Source organism: Esox lucius, chromosome 12, assembly GCF_011004845.1.
Source record: "Esox lucius isolate fEsoLuc1 chromosome 12, fEsoLuc1.pri, whole genome shotgun sequence".
Lineage (NCBI taxonomy): Eukaryota > Metazoa > Chordata > Actinopteri > Esociformes > Esocidae > Esox > Esox lucius.
The window spans coordinates 8,238,901-8,252,941 of record NC_047580.1 but is presented as its reverse complement, the minus strand read 5'-3'; the positions used below and the strand labels follow the sequence as shown (position 1 = coordinate 8,252,941).

The 14,041-nt window shown below is 43.2% G+C and overlaps 2 protein-coding genes across 3 annotated transcripts; both read left to right on the top strand.

Annotated features, from left to right (window-relative positions):
• Positions 1-3,963, top strand: adtrp1 (androgen dependent TFPI regulating protein 1). The gene is made up of 6 exons (XM_010895301.4): positions 1-226; positions 510-659; positions 801-902; positions 1,620-1,735; positions 1,846-2,018; positions 2,195-3,963. Exons 1-6 carry the CDS (start codon positions 71-73, stop codon positions 2,218-2,220), a joined length of 723 nt encoding a protein of 240 aa, XP_010893603.1. The 5' UTR covers positions 1-70; the 3' UTR covers positions 2,221-3,963.
• An 82-nt stretch (positions 3,964-4,045) lies between these two features.
• ptpdc1b (protein tyrosine phosphatase domain containing 1b) lies at positions 4,046-13,718 on the top strand. Of its 2 annotated transcripts, XM_010895303.3 has the most exons (10): positions 4,046-5,719; positions 6,758-6,862; positions 10,208-10,373; positions 10,460-10,540; positions 10,625-10,746; positions 10,840-10,977; positions 11,065-12,104; positions 12,625-12,819; positions 13,179-13,289; positions 13,558-13,718. In XM_010895303.3, the coding sequence occupies exons 2-10, from the start codon at positions 6,766-6,768 to the stop codon at positions 13,690-13,692; spliced, it is 2,085 nt and encodes a 694-aa protein (XP_010893605.1). In that variant the 5' UTR covers positions 4,046-5,719; positions 6,758-6,765; the 3' UTR covers positions 13,693-13,718. The 2 variants fall into 2 exon arrangements, with proteins under 2 accessions (XP_010893605.1, XP_034151756.1); XM_034295865.1 differs by lacking the exon at positions 4,046-5,719 and having other exon boundaries at positions 5,733-6,862.
• Positions 13,719-14,041: the final 323 nt, after the last annotated feature.

Genomic DNA, 14,041 nt, shown 5'->3' with positions numbered 1-14,041 from the left:
ACGTGAATGCAGCATACAATTCACTGGCGCTTGCTCCTATTCTCATACGTAAGCTCATAAACCGGGGAAAATGGCTACGACCATGTCTTGGAGAGCATATCTTCTCGTTCATTTAGTAATATTTTCATGGTATATCTTTACGTTATCCGCGAATTGTTCATTGAAAAGCCACCCAGGAGCAAAATCATATGGAGGCCGCTGGAAATATCTGACTTTCCTTAATCTGGTAAGTATCGTTGGTTGGTACACTACGCTTCAATGTTGACATCGAGTACGATGCAAACGAAATGTCATTGAAATGAATGGGACCTGCTGTAGGCGAAACGCCGTATGTAAACAAAATAACTTAGTTCCTCATTCTTGCGTGTGCATTACTTAACTGGCTTCAAGCACGTGAGACACATTTACATTACATTATTTTATTATTCATATGACAATGGCCCATTGTTATCCCCGGACTGTGCGGTGATCAAAGTTGAATAACCATTTCTGTATTTTTCCCCCCACAGGTTTTACAGACGTTGTTCTTCGGACTCGTTGTTTTGATTGACATCATCCATCTGATATTGCCATCCAAAAATTTAAGATGTGGTGTACCTCTTTTCCTAGTGAAATTAAGAGACACCATTTTCACAATTTTAGCCTTTCCTTTAGGGGCAGTAAGTAACTTCTACATGAATTTGTTGTATGTAAGCATATTACATGTATGTCAAGTACAATCCATATTAACTGCTATTGTTTGTAATATGCATTATGTGAACATGAATTGGACATAATACACCCTTTTCTCATTTCCCCAGTTTGTGTTTTTGTCTTTCTGGTCGATATATCACTATGACAGAGAGCTGGTCTACCCCAAGATTCTAGATGATATTATTCCTATCTGGCTGAACCATGCTCTGGTAAGTGGAAAGTCACGGTCACCCTGCACATGGTGGACTTTGTACCATCATGATCCCAGCATTTTTAGTGAAAGATATTGCTGTACTGAATTGGTTGTACTGTTTAGTGTTATTTCGTACCACATGGCTCTGTGAAGAGATCATGCGGAAGACCTTCAAGGGAGTTTATCTGAATATGATTACAGTCTGGTTCAGCTTTTTATTTTTATCATTATTGCACATCAATTAACATAGCCAGTCAAACAGTACTGTGCTGTGTTACCAGTAGTATGCAACCAACCAAGTGATTTAAAAACACCACATCTGAGAACTACATTAGTAATGGGCCGTTGAATATTGGACACACATCTCTGTGGCCTATTGCCTCTTATGCTTCCACAGTACAGAGCTGGCTAGTTAACAGCAGCAGACCTTGTCAGAAACTGTTTTCTCTATTTGTGCTCAGTCACTTGGTGTAAATGTTTCACAATCAGGAAGCACCGACAACAGAATAGCCTGACCTCTTCCTCCATTTTATACCTTTTTGTTTCTCAATCTATTTCTGGGTGTGTGTGTGTGTGTGTGTGTGTGTGTGTGTGTGTGTTTTTTCTTCCTAATGCTAAAATGACATACCTGTGTTTTGTGGTCACAGTGCGTCAACACATGCGATGCTCTGCTGCGTTACAGGCTGGATGTGGTTTTCGATTGTTCTTTAACTCATGTCTGTTTTGTTTACAGCACACCGTCATCCTGCCCTTGGCGTTGTTGCAAATGTATATTCAGCCTCACAGATACGGCAGCAAGATGAGAGGCATCCTGGGTCTGGCTACGTTCTCCGCTCTATATCTGGGATGGTCAGTAAGGATCTAACCGTTGCGGTCGGATGTAAAGCGTTTCGTATCTCACTGGATGGAATGTTATACTTTTCCAACGTTTTGACATACCTACCCCCCCCCCCCCCCAGGGTTTTGTGGGTGCACTATTCGGCTGGTATCTGGGTCTACCCCATCATGGAACGTCTGAGTCCCGTGTCCCTGGTAATATTCTTGGGTGTGGCCTGCGTCTCCATGGCGCCCCTCTACCTGCTGGGTGAGAAAATCAACAATAAGATCTGGAGGAGCCCTGCAGCATCTACAGGTAGATCTGCACTCACACCGAAGGAGTGTGAATTACAACAGTACACAGTCTAGATTTAGCAGGGCTTTTGTCCACTAGGCCTCAGGAGACTTTATGTAGAAGGGTGTCAAAGGAATACCTTTTAGTGTGTTGTTAATTTACTAGCTTCCTGCTCTTTGTCTCTTCCCCTCTGAAAGGGCCTCAGAAGAAGAAGAAGAGGTAGAAGTGTGCTGGCTTGTAAGCTGAGCACCACAGAGGAGACCAGAGGGCTTAGCGATGAGATCACAAGAGCATGGACAGAAAGGACACAAAAAAGCCCGACACGGATCACCTTGACCAGGAGAGACTGGTGGATGTCCCGGTGGAGGTAGAAGTTGCCCCTAACAACAGATTTAGAATCTGATTAGCTTGAACTCTGTTGTAATTTTAACCATTGGAATAAAAACTAAATGATCTGTTTGGGTATTAGCAGTTAGAGGCAACTTGTACCTACTCTGTATCTCTCAGGCAGATCTCAGGCAGTGGGTGTAATAACACTTTGATGGTCAGCAGCCAAATTGTTTTTATTATATTGAAAAAAAAAATAGACTTGATTTTCCTTATCCTGTTAGCAGTCAGTGGACAATTTGATGAATCTATGCTGTAGTTACGTTCCCCTGGCAGTTTCCAAATGTAAACCTTTTTGCATTTATTAACACATCTCATTCAGGTTAAGTGTGATTTTGTCACAAATGCTAAAATGTTAGCAACTGCCAGGGAAACATAACTAAACCAATGTGTCGTTTTGTAATTTGGATGACCTATCCCTTATCACGTTTGTCTGTATTGGTTGAGTTAACCAATATTGTTGTGTCACCCTTAGCACTTATGTAGAAAAACCCTACAGAACAATAGAGGTGTCATTTTTGTGTCCATTTCCGTTATGGTAGTGGTTGCAGATCCAACCTTTTCTGGATATTTAGTCTCACGAAGCTAAGAGTTCTAGAGATTCCTGAATCTTTGGATTTATTTCTGGTCATGTGTTCTTTGTCAAATGTCCTCTGCTAGTAGAACTATTTTGGTGAAGGCGGGCAGTATTTCAAGCTCCGTCGGTGGCTGTGTTCAAAAAAATCGAAATGACTGAGGCCAACTGACAATTAACTGACCTACAGATCACCTTGCATCATAAAGACAACTAAATATGTGTAGATCAGTCAGTTATAAGTTAGCCATAATACATTTGAAGGTGAACTGTGTAGAATCCTGCCTCAAACATTTATACAGAATCTTTAACACTGACACGACTTCTCTCCTCCCTTCCCATACTGATTGAGGTTGGAATAGTATTAGCTAGTACAGGTTGTTTTAGGGTGGGGAAAGAGTACTGCAAGTATGAGGAGACAAAAGTCAAAGAAAACAAATAGAAGGGCCAGAGAGAACATTTTAAATGGGGAATATTTCAGGCAATTAAATATTTTGCTGAAAAATATATTTTAAATATTAACTGCAGATGTGTTCTGTTCATTTATTCTAGTATTTATGCCACTAGTACCATAAAAGTCATATGTCCCCTGTAAAATTAGGTCCACTCATACACAGCCTTATTTACAAGATCACATTGATTACAGTACTCTAAACTCAAATGTAATGGTGTAATAAACCATAATAGTGAGACAGAAACACCATCTTGTTCAAATGTGAAAGGTAAGTTTTACCGCCTCCAAGACATTTTTTGAGTACGTTGTCTGGGCGACTAAAGATCCTGAAAATGTTGAATCCGCAGCCACTCGGTTATTTACCCTGATGCTGCTTCACTTGATATAGTACTGTTGGTTGTGAAAGGGACAGTTACTTAATGTGCACTTGATGTTTTACCCTTTGAATTTATGCTTTGATGCAAAAGCTCACTTTTAGAAGATCATAGAATTCAATGTGACTTAGAGGGAGGCAAGACCATGGTAAGATTGAAATTAAAAGATTTTAATTATTTGACTCTTATTTAATTTTTTTAGCAGGTGAATTAGTCATCATATTGCAAACTGATCTGCTTAAGATCATGGTAAGGCTTCATTTCTTTCTACTGCCTGTCAATGCCATCTTTAGCCAGGTGGTGGAGCTGTCGGGTTTACAAATCTCTTCTGCAGCCGAACACAGACTTATTGAGGTCTTCAGTGAAGTATGTTCTAACAACCAGGGATTTATTCCGTTCTCCAGTGCAGTTTGTCCAAACATAGTTCTTGTTCAGTCTTCTTTCCTTTTGGGCCTTACCCCAATTAATTATATTTAGTGTCTAGCAGGGGAGCAACATAGGACCAGCACAAATCACGTTTTTTTCGGTATGACTTTAATTGGGGATCAAACCCCTAACCATATAAGTGTATACATTATGTTAACTTGTCTGCCCCTGGTGGTGCCTAGGCAGCTGTTGGCACATCAATCTCACCAGGTCAGGCTAATCTTCTCAACAGCATCCTCTTACCCAGAGACCATGTATTGCTCTCTGTTATGTAAGACTCCTAACACAATTACCGGTAGATATCCTTTCAAAACAGTGTAGCAGAAGGAGGAGAATAGTGTAGGAGAATCCACCGCCACTGACTTAACACTCAGTGTCTTAGCTTAAATAGCACCAAGGTAAGTAAGTTGGTGTAAGTAAATGTAATAAGAAGAGACACAGGACTTAGAATCTTCTAATCAAGAGCCTGTTCCACTTTCACGAATCATTTGTTATAATGGCCACTGCTTTATCCCTCAGAAGCTTTATCAACTGAAAATGGAGCTAATCTATTATAGCTGTTTTCTTTGGCTTATTCCAGTGCTTTGAGATTTGTTTCTGTAATTTAAAGCGCCATATAAAAGTTGAATGAGTCAATATTATTGGGGAAACATTAACCTACCAGAAGGTTCTAAATCACCAGAGGAAAACCGGAGGTACTTTCCCGACTACTTAAGAGAACCCAATTACCATTCATTGTGGGGGTCATTAGAACAGTCTGAGATGCGTCAGCAAGGTATCTTTTACTCCATCCCTTCTTAGCCGAGGTACCATTATCAGCTTTCACCTATCTCAGGTAAGCCTATCAGAAGTGAACTTGACGGTGCTTGGTACAGTAAGTCATTCAGACCCAAACCCAGACACAAACCACGAGTGCCCCTGGCCGGTTCTTCCGGAGCCAGTAATGTCCAACAAATATTTACATGGTCTGGCTGTCCACTGAAGGGAGTCTAGAATGTCGTGTCATTAATCACTTTTGATTCTCTGTCAGGTCGAGGCCACGGGCCTTTGCCTCTTCAACCTATTTCCACACTAATGAGATTGGTTGGTTAATCCGGGACATGTCAGGAATAGACCTCCTACAGCTCCCACTGCTAGGAGAAGTGCACTATATGTTTATTAAGACAGGAGGTGTGTCGAGGAGCGAAGTGGTAAGTGTCTTACCAGGCCGCGCTACAGATCAACCTATATCTCAGATAGTCCCCTTTTCTCCGGCACCTCTCGAGGGAACTAGGCTAGGAGAGTGTGGTCCTACGCCTGTCCCGGGTGGGATGTAGGATGTGTGACATTGGCAGCCCAGAAACAAGGATAGTGCAGGCACTGGATGGTGGAGCCACTTCCTAATTTACCGGGAGAAAAGGGACCGGAGTCAGCTGGCGTGTCAGATCCAAGGCAGGAATGTGGAGTCGTTTTATGTGGATGGCTGAAGATGCTGAACTTCACTAGGTCCACCCTGGTGCTGCTGCAGGTAAAAGTGCAAAGAAGAATTTAAGTTAAGTTGCTTTTTCTTTTACTGTAGTTAATCTTGAGTAATATTCTTCCTAAATGGTGACTTGTTTGGTGTCAAGTAAGGAGGGTCTATCTGTTTTACCTAAAATCCTAACTTATTATATCCATGTAATAAACTGGATTGTTTGAGCATGTGATGCTGAACAGCTTAGAGGCATGGGATATTTAGGCTGTAAGACGGTAGGGAGTGTGTTATAGGGCCATATGGCATAAACCCCAAGGTGCCTCATTGCTATAATAAAATTGCCAACGTAGTTAGAGCAATAGGTTTTATTTGTCACACCCATGGTATTCATATACCCCAACTGCCCATTAGAATCCAGGAAAGTACCTACTAATCATTAATCGAGTAATAAGGCACAAAGGGGTGTGATATATGGTCAATATACCAGTACTTAGGACAGTTCTTAGGCATGACTCAGTGCAGAGTGCCTGAATACAGCACTTCAGTGTGGGACGTTGTGCATATGATTATCCTGAGCTGCATTATTGTTATTATAAACCCATGTCTAATATAATTAAAATAAAATGTTTGGCACACCAATAGTACAGTCTATTATAAACTGGTAGTTTTATCACTGAGTGCTGATTGGGTTGAAGGGATGGTATGTGTACAAAACATATTTTCAACTGTTATAATTATACATTTTATAGTAGCAATAAGTCAGCAATGAGGTTTTATGTATATTGCCAAAGTACCACTATGAAGGGCTGTATATTTGGAGTTATGTTGTCCCTAAAAACAGCCCTTAGCCACAGTATATATTGACCATACACCAGACTCCTTCCCACCATATTAATTATGGATAATTATAATGTATATCTCAAATAGGTAGTCGAAATCAAAGCATATGTGTAGATTAGGTGACCTTTTCTTAGATATTATCTGAGCAGACTGATGGACACATGGACCTACAGTATCGTCTGTTTTATGAAATGCAGATGAGGTTGCATCTTTGACTAACGTATATGTTTGTGTTTGTCCCTCTGTCCCAAGGCACTGCCATGGCAGTGGAAGTCTGCTTGAGTGTTCAGTCATACGACACCCCATCATCAGACAAGCAGTGGAGTACCGTGGAGTACCTCGCCCACATGGAGTCGTGTAGGCACACACTCAGCCTTGACCTTTATAACATCTAGGATAAAGACATATTGATATACACCCCACTAGAGTTTTTCAACAGTGATGCAAAACATGACTATTCTCCAGCAGTTTTAATTTCAGATTAAACATTCCAGCCACAGCTGGCGTTCCACAAGGTTAAGTAAATGACTCCAAGCGTATATAATCGCAAGCTTGATACAGTCATGGTGTTCAGAGAATTTGGGAATAATTCATACAAAAATGTTTACTACTTAAATACCCTTACACTGATGTGAGGATTTGGTCAACTAAAGCATAGTGTTTTTTCCCAATGGGTAATTCAGATATATACATGCAAATACTCTTTAAAAGACTGTCATTTTATACTGTCACTTCATATGAACCATTTCACTTCTTATTGAAAAAGTCAAAATATTATTTAATACAGTAAATACAGTGACTTAATTCAGTATTCATATTCCTTCCCTTTCTGCACATTTTATTAAAGACTGAATTTATTATTCATTAAATTCATCAATCGATACATAATACCCCATAATGACAAACCAAATACAAATTTGTATAAATTTGTGCCAATTTATAAAAAATACAAAACTGATTTCTCATGTACATATGCATCCATAATCTACCATGAAACTACAAATTGAGCCCCAATACATCCTCTGTCCTTTGATTACCTTTCAGAAGTCTCTCGAACTTGACTGGAGTCCATTTGTCGGCAAATTCAATTGATTGGACATGATTTAGATCACACCCATATGAATAAGATCACACTTCACAGTGCATCTCATTGCAAAAAGCAAGCCATGAAGCCCAATGAACTCTGCATAGACCTCTGAGATATAATTGTGTCAAGGCATAGATTTGGTTATGAAAATAATTGTTAAAGCATTTAAACATTCCCCATGAGCACAGTAGCTTCCATCATTGTGAAATGGAAGACGTTTAGAACCATATGTGATATTTCCAAGGATCTTTTCTCCAATTGGCTCCAAAACAAATATGCATTTTGCCTTTGTCATTATTAGATTAGACTAAATTAGATTCAACTTTGTTATTGTTATTGAAGAAGTACAAGTAAAGTACAACGAAATGCAGTTAGCATCTAACCAGAAGTGCAAATAGAAGAGGGCAGAACAAGTATTAAGTATATGTGTATTACAAATGGTATGTATAGATGTGCAATGAAGGCAAATGCAGTGCAAATGGCAATACTAAATGTGCAATTAAGGCAAATAGAGGAGGGCAGAACATTTACAAGTATTAAGCATAGAGTATGTTACCAGTGGGATAAATAGTTGTGTGAGTACAAATGGGAATTATTAATGGCTTTAGATGTGCAATCATGGCAGATTGAAGGAGTAAGGTAGCATGTGCAACCGGGATGCAGGGAGAGCAGCAATGAGGTCCCTGAGTTAGACTTGTATGTAACAACTGAAAACGTCCATTGTCAGACTTAGCAAGGCAGTGTCAGAGTAGTACAAAGGGAGTAGAACAACAAGGTTCCTGAGAGGCTGGGGGTTATGTTTAGTGATGGGACACAGAGTTGCTGAACTCTGTTCCTGAGCCTGCTGGTATGGGAACAAAGAGAACTGTATCGCCTGTCTCATGGTAGGAGGGCAAACAGTTTGTGGCATGGATATGAAGGGTCCTTGATGATGCTGTGTGCCCTGAGCAGACACCGCTTTCGCTGGAGGGCTACGATGGCTGGAAGCTGGGCACCAGTGATGTGCTGGGCGGTTTTCACCACCCGTTGCAGGGCCTTCTGGTTGGAAGCAACCGCTAAACAACACTGTGGCGCAGTTTGTCAGAATGCTCTGGACTGTGCAGTGGTAAAAGTTCACAAGGATCTTGCAGGACAGTTGGGCCTTCTTCATCCTCCTCAAAAAGTACAGGCTACAGGCTACTGTACCTTTTTGACCAAGGCTGAGGTGTTGAGGGTCCAGGAGAAGTCCTCGGAGTTGTGGACACCCAGGAATTTCAAACTGGACACACGCTCCACCTCAGTACCATCGATGAGAACTGGGGTGTGACTGTAACCTTTAGACTTCCTGTAACCCTCAATGAGGTTCTTGGTTTTCTTTGCATTGAGGGACAGGTTGTTGTCAGCACACCATGCCGCCAGGTGCTTAACCTCACTGTAGGCTGACTCGTGATTGTCACTGACCAGGCCTACCACCGTGGTGTTGTCTGCGAACTTGACGATGGTGTTAGAACTGTGTACAGAAACACAGTCATGGGTGAAGAGGGAGTACAGGAGGGGGCTCAGCACACAGCCTTGTGGAACACCAGTGTTCAGGATCAGGGTGGAGGAGGTGAGGTTGTCTAACCTAACAGACTGGGGTCTCTTGGTTAGGAAGTCCAAAGTCTAGTTGCAGAGAGAGTGGCAGATCCCCAGGTCATGGAGTTTGTTGACCAGCCTAGAGGGGATGACCATGTTGAATGGTAAGCTAAAGTCTATGAATAGTATTCTCACATAGGTGTTGGTTTCGTCCAGGTGGGTCAGGGCAGAGTGTAAAGCTGTGGAGATGGCATCCTCTGTAGACCTGTAAAACTGGTAGCGATCCAGTGTTGTGGGGAGGCAGGACTTAAGGTGGGCCAGAACTAGTCTATCAAAGCACTTCATGATCGTGGGGGTGCGTGTGACAGGTCGGAAGTCATTCAGGCTAGACACAGTCGACGGCTTCAGCACTGGCACAATGGTTGCAGTCTTGAAGCACGTTGGGACCACCGCCTGGGCCAGTGACATGTTGAAAATGTCAGTGAAGACCTCTGCCAGCTGTCCAGCACATGCACCTAGCGCACGCCCGGGGACGCCATCAGGACCAGCAGCCTTGCGTGCATTCACCCTGCTTATTGGTTATTGTTTGTAGATTCATGGTAAAAAATAAATATAAATTCAGTCAATCACGCAACAAAATGTGGAGAAAGTGAATGGGCCAGAACATTTTCTGTAGCTAGTGTATGTAAAGAAATGTTACTGTTCATTCAATATGACGTTCAAATTTCACTGTTCATTCAGGCTCCGACGTTGCATTGAGTGCACCAGATGACAGATTAGCTTACTTGCTATAAACAGCACATTCTCTATTGAATATGTAATAGATGAGCTTGACACCACTACTTTATACTTGTATAATTGTGCATAATATTAGTCTGTTGATGTGTCAGTTCTTACCTACTCCAAAGGCAGAGTGCAACATAAATGGATCTGAAAGTAGTGCAACATAAATTAATCTAAAAGAATCTGCTGAGGTCAAATGGTGACAAAGGACAATGTAAAACTGCCGTACCACCATTTGTTACACCACCAGTGTAACCAAGGCCTTACGTCCTCCCCAGTCAGGACCCCAAGGTCGAAGGTCACATTGGTGGGGGAGGTGATACGCCACGTCATCCCTGGACCCACACAGTGCTCCCTAGGCTGCGGGGGTCAGAACTGCAAGTATGAGAACCCTGACCGCTGGAGCGAGGAGAACCAGGCCATCAGAGGCCTCTACTCCTCCTGGTAGGAAACAGAAAGGCTACGGAAACATGTATGTTGAACACAAATGGATAATACCCACAAGGTTATGTTAAGACCATGTGTTTCAGGGTCACAGAGAATCTACTGGCAATGGCCAGGCCCTCTACTGTTCTCATAGAGAAGTACAACATCATTGACCAATTTCAAAGGTAACTCTGTCTCATATTGAGTGTCAAATCATAAGTCAACTCAGTACAACTCTTATTGATGTATTACATTGTGTGTGTGTGTAGATGTGGCCTGAAGACAGTGATAAACCTCCAGATACCAGGGGAACACGCCAGCTGTGGTCCCAATGCACTGGAATCAGAGAGTGGATTCTCCTACCGACCAGAAGTCTTCATGGAGAATGGCAGTAAGTCCGTATGCATTGCTCTACAATGAGAGAGTTGAGTCCAAGTCAATTTTACTGATCATTTTTAAGTAATGGAATCTGCTTAAATTCCAGTATATTTCTACAACTTTGGTTGGAATGACTACGGAGTGGGATCCCTCACATCGATTCTGGACATGGTGAAGGTCATGTCATTTGCCATGCAGGAAGGGAAGATGGCTGTCCACTGTCACGCTGGCCTGGGAAGGACAGGTAATGCGGACTTATTTTTCATCTATTAAAAATAAAATGCAAGTCACATGACTGACCCTCCCTCTAACAGTTTTGCTTTTTTCCCAGGTGTGTTGTTGGCATGTTTCCTGGTGTTCGCCACAAGGATGACCGCCGACCAAGCCATCGTGTTTGTGCGTTCCAAACGACCCAACTCGGTCCAGACCAGAGGTCAGCTGTATTGCGTACGGGAGTTTGCCCAGTTCCTGGTCCCTGTACGGAGTATTTTCTCCTGTGCTGAGCCAAGAACCAACCCTTTCACCCTGTCCCAGTTTCTGACCCGCCAGAGACACATGCTACACGGCTACGAACGGCGGGAGCTCCGACACCTGCCCAAAATTATCCAGGTGGTCTGCAAACTGCTGCTCGACATTGCAGACAACCGCCAGGTCATCGAAGAGGACGTGCTCGACGTCGCTGACCTGACACCTGAGGAGGAGATGGAGTTTGAGCGTTACCGCGACTACGGCTTCAACAAAGGCAGCTTTGGGGGGGGTATCCTGGGGGGTCAGCCACGCTTGCCGGGACTCCCAACCAGACCCAGGCACGCCAACGAACCACCACTGTTCTACCACCGGAAGAGCCTGAGCTACAGTGAGTCAGACCTGCACAGGCTGGGCTCAGAGCTCAACCTACCGACCTTACCTCTCACCTATTCTCTGTCCGCCAGCAATGTGCCTGTGGTCTGTTCTCCCTCGTTAAACTCTCTGCCGACGGTCCCGGCAACATACAGGCAGAGAAGCACCACCTGCGACTCCCAAGATAGATCCCTAACCCACGGCTCCCTCTGGGAGCAGAAGAGCCTTTCAGAGGTGTCCCCACTTCTAAGGAAGACCCAGAAAGTCTTGCAGCGCAGCGAGTCCGATTGCAACCCCAGGCAGAAGAACTACAACATGCTGTTTAGGTGGAAGGAGGGGCAGAGGGCCAAGCTAGTGGCCAATGGGAATGTGTCCCAGCCGACTCCGTTTGAGGATTCCGAGGTGCCCTTCATCATCCTCCAGACAGAGCTGTCCAAGGAGGCCAGGAGGCTACTGGTGGCCCAGTCCCTGGCCGTGGACCTGGAGCTAGATGGAGAAGAGGAGCACAAAGAAAGATTGCACGCCTGGCAGGTAGGAACTTGACTTTCCATCCCATTGTTTTTTGGAACACTTTCCATCACCACAGGATACAATACAACCGTCCCTGCATTATTGGGGGGAAAAAAGGGTTAAATAAATGTTTATAGTTGTTCCCATACAAACACTAAAACAGGGTTCCCCCACTGGGACAGCTGATTTTTTTTTATTTGAACATTTAAAACACACTGGTTGGGACAAACCAAAAAAAACGAAATGGTTTTGTAAAAAAATATCACATCAGGACAGAGAAATTACTATTTTACATTTCAAATAGCAACTTTGTAAAAGTGTAAACACTGAAACAGTTGAGTCGGACATGACCCCATGGGCCTCCAGTGGCACGACTGACACATCGTGTTTACCTGAACAATAGCTGTACATAAAGAACATTCACTTAGTTTCATCTTTATGAATACCAAAGTTCAGGCTACTGGCTTCCTTGAGCAACACCAACTGTATGTGTGTTTGTCTGTGTGTGTGTCTGCATGTCTGTCTGTCTGTGTATTTGCAGTCAGAACTGAACATGGGAGGGGCATGGGACAGGCTGTGTACTTTGGAAAGGGACCCATTTGTGCTGTCTGGACTGATGTGGACCTGGCTGGAGCAGCTGAAGGAGCCAGTTATCTCGGTCAAGGATGTCCAGAATCTGGACATTAACAACAGCGACCCTGCAAACCCAGCGGCTGTCTTCAAAACACTGGACATGGTCAGCGGTACTTCCTGTAGGCTACACCAGTGCTTCTCACTTTTGGCCCAATCATACTATACACGATAGATCCACCACTCTTATTTCCCTCCCTACTGTCTAGTTTAGTTCAGTTATCCTGCTTATTTGGTAGTAGGACTAGCCAAGATGTTAGAAGCACATTTGTGACTAGAAGGTTGCCAGTTTAAGTACAGGTCAAGGCAGTATGGGAATGGACCTGAGCTGGCATTTGGGAGGCTGCTGGGTCACGTGCCAGGTGTATCCTTGAGCAAGGCACTTAGCCCCACAATTACTATTCATCAAGAGGCACTACGCTGTTGTAAATCTGCATTCTTTCTGTTTGACCACACCTCAACCAGGCTCCCAGGGAGATGCTGATGTGCATCATGGGCTGTATGGCAAATGTTCTAACAATACCAGAGGAGGTGGAGACTGCCTTCTTGGACCGCACCATCAAGGCTTTCACAAAGGTAGATTATCGAAGCATCTAGGTCAGGGCTTTTCAGCTCGGGTTCTGGAGGGCCAAAACACTTCTGATTGTCCTCTACAGGAACCGGTTTAGACCATGGTGTTTTGGCCCAGTGTCGGGTTTGCAAAGCCTTGTTGTTGTTCTTTTTAACTGCCGCACAGCTTAATGTGTCAACTCTTAGTCAAAGGTATGTGTGTGTGTATATATATTTGAACAAATTAAAATAAATGATGATTACAGTGGTTAACAACTGTTTTGACGTTTTCCAGATTGAAAAAGGATCAGCGGTGTATCCGAGCATGACAGAGATACTAAGGCTGGTGCTACATGACTTGAGATTAACAGCCATAGAGAAGGACGAGGTTCCATTCATTCCTCCTATCCCTGCAGTACTAATACCATAATCCAACGGTCTTCTGTTCCAAGCCAGCGCCACGCAGACACTTGGTATAGTGCCTTCCTGTGTGGATTTAGACTGTTTTGAATCCACTGTTTTCAACGTATCGGTCATTTTATTGTATGTAAATTATTGTTTTAATTGTGTACCTCAGTATTGCTCCAATTAATTTAAGAATTTCAATGAAATTGTCAGTTTGGTTTTGCCTAGGAGATTGAGCTGGTGTATTATATTATATATATTATATATACCATTTAGCAGACATTTGTGTCCGAAGCATCTTACAGTCATGCATGCATACATTTTCTGTAGAATTACAGCACTGGGAAACGAACCCACGACCATCGGTGTTGCAC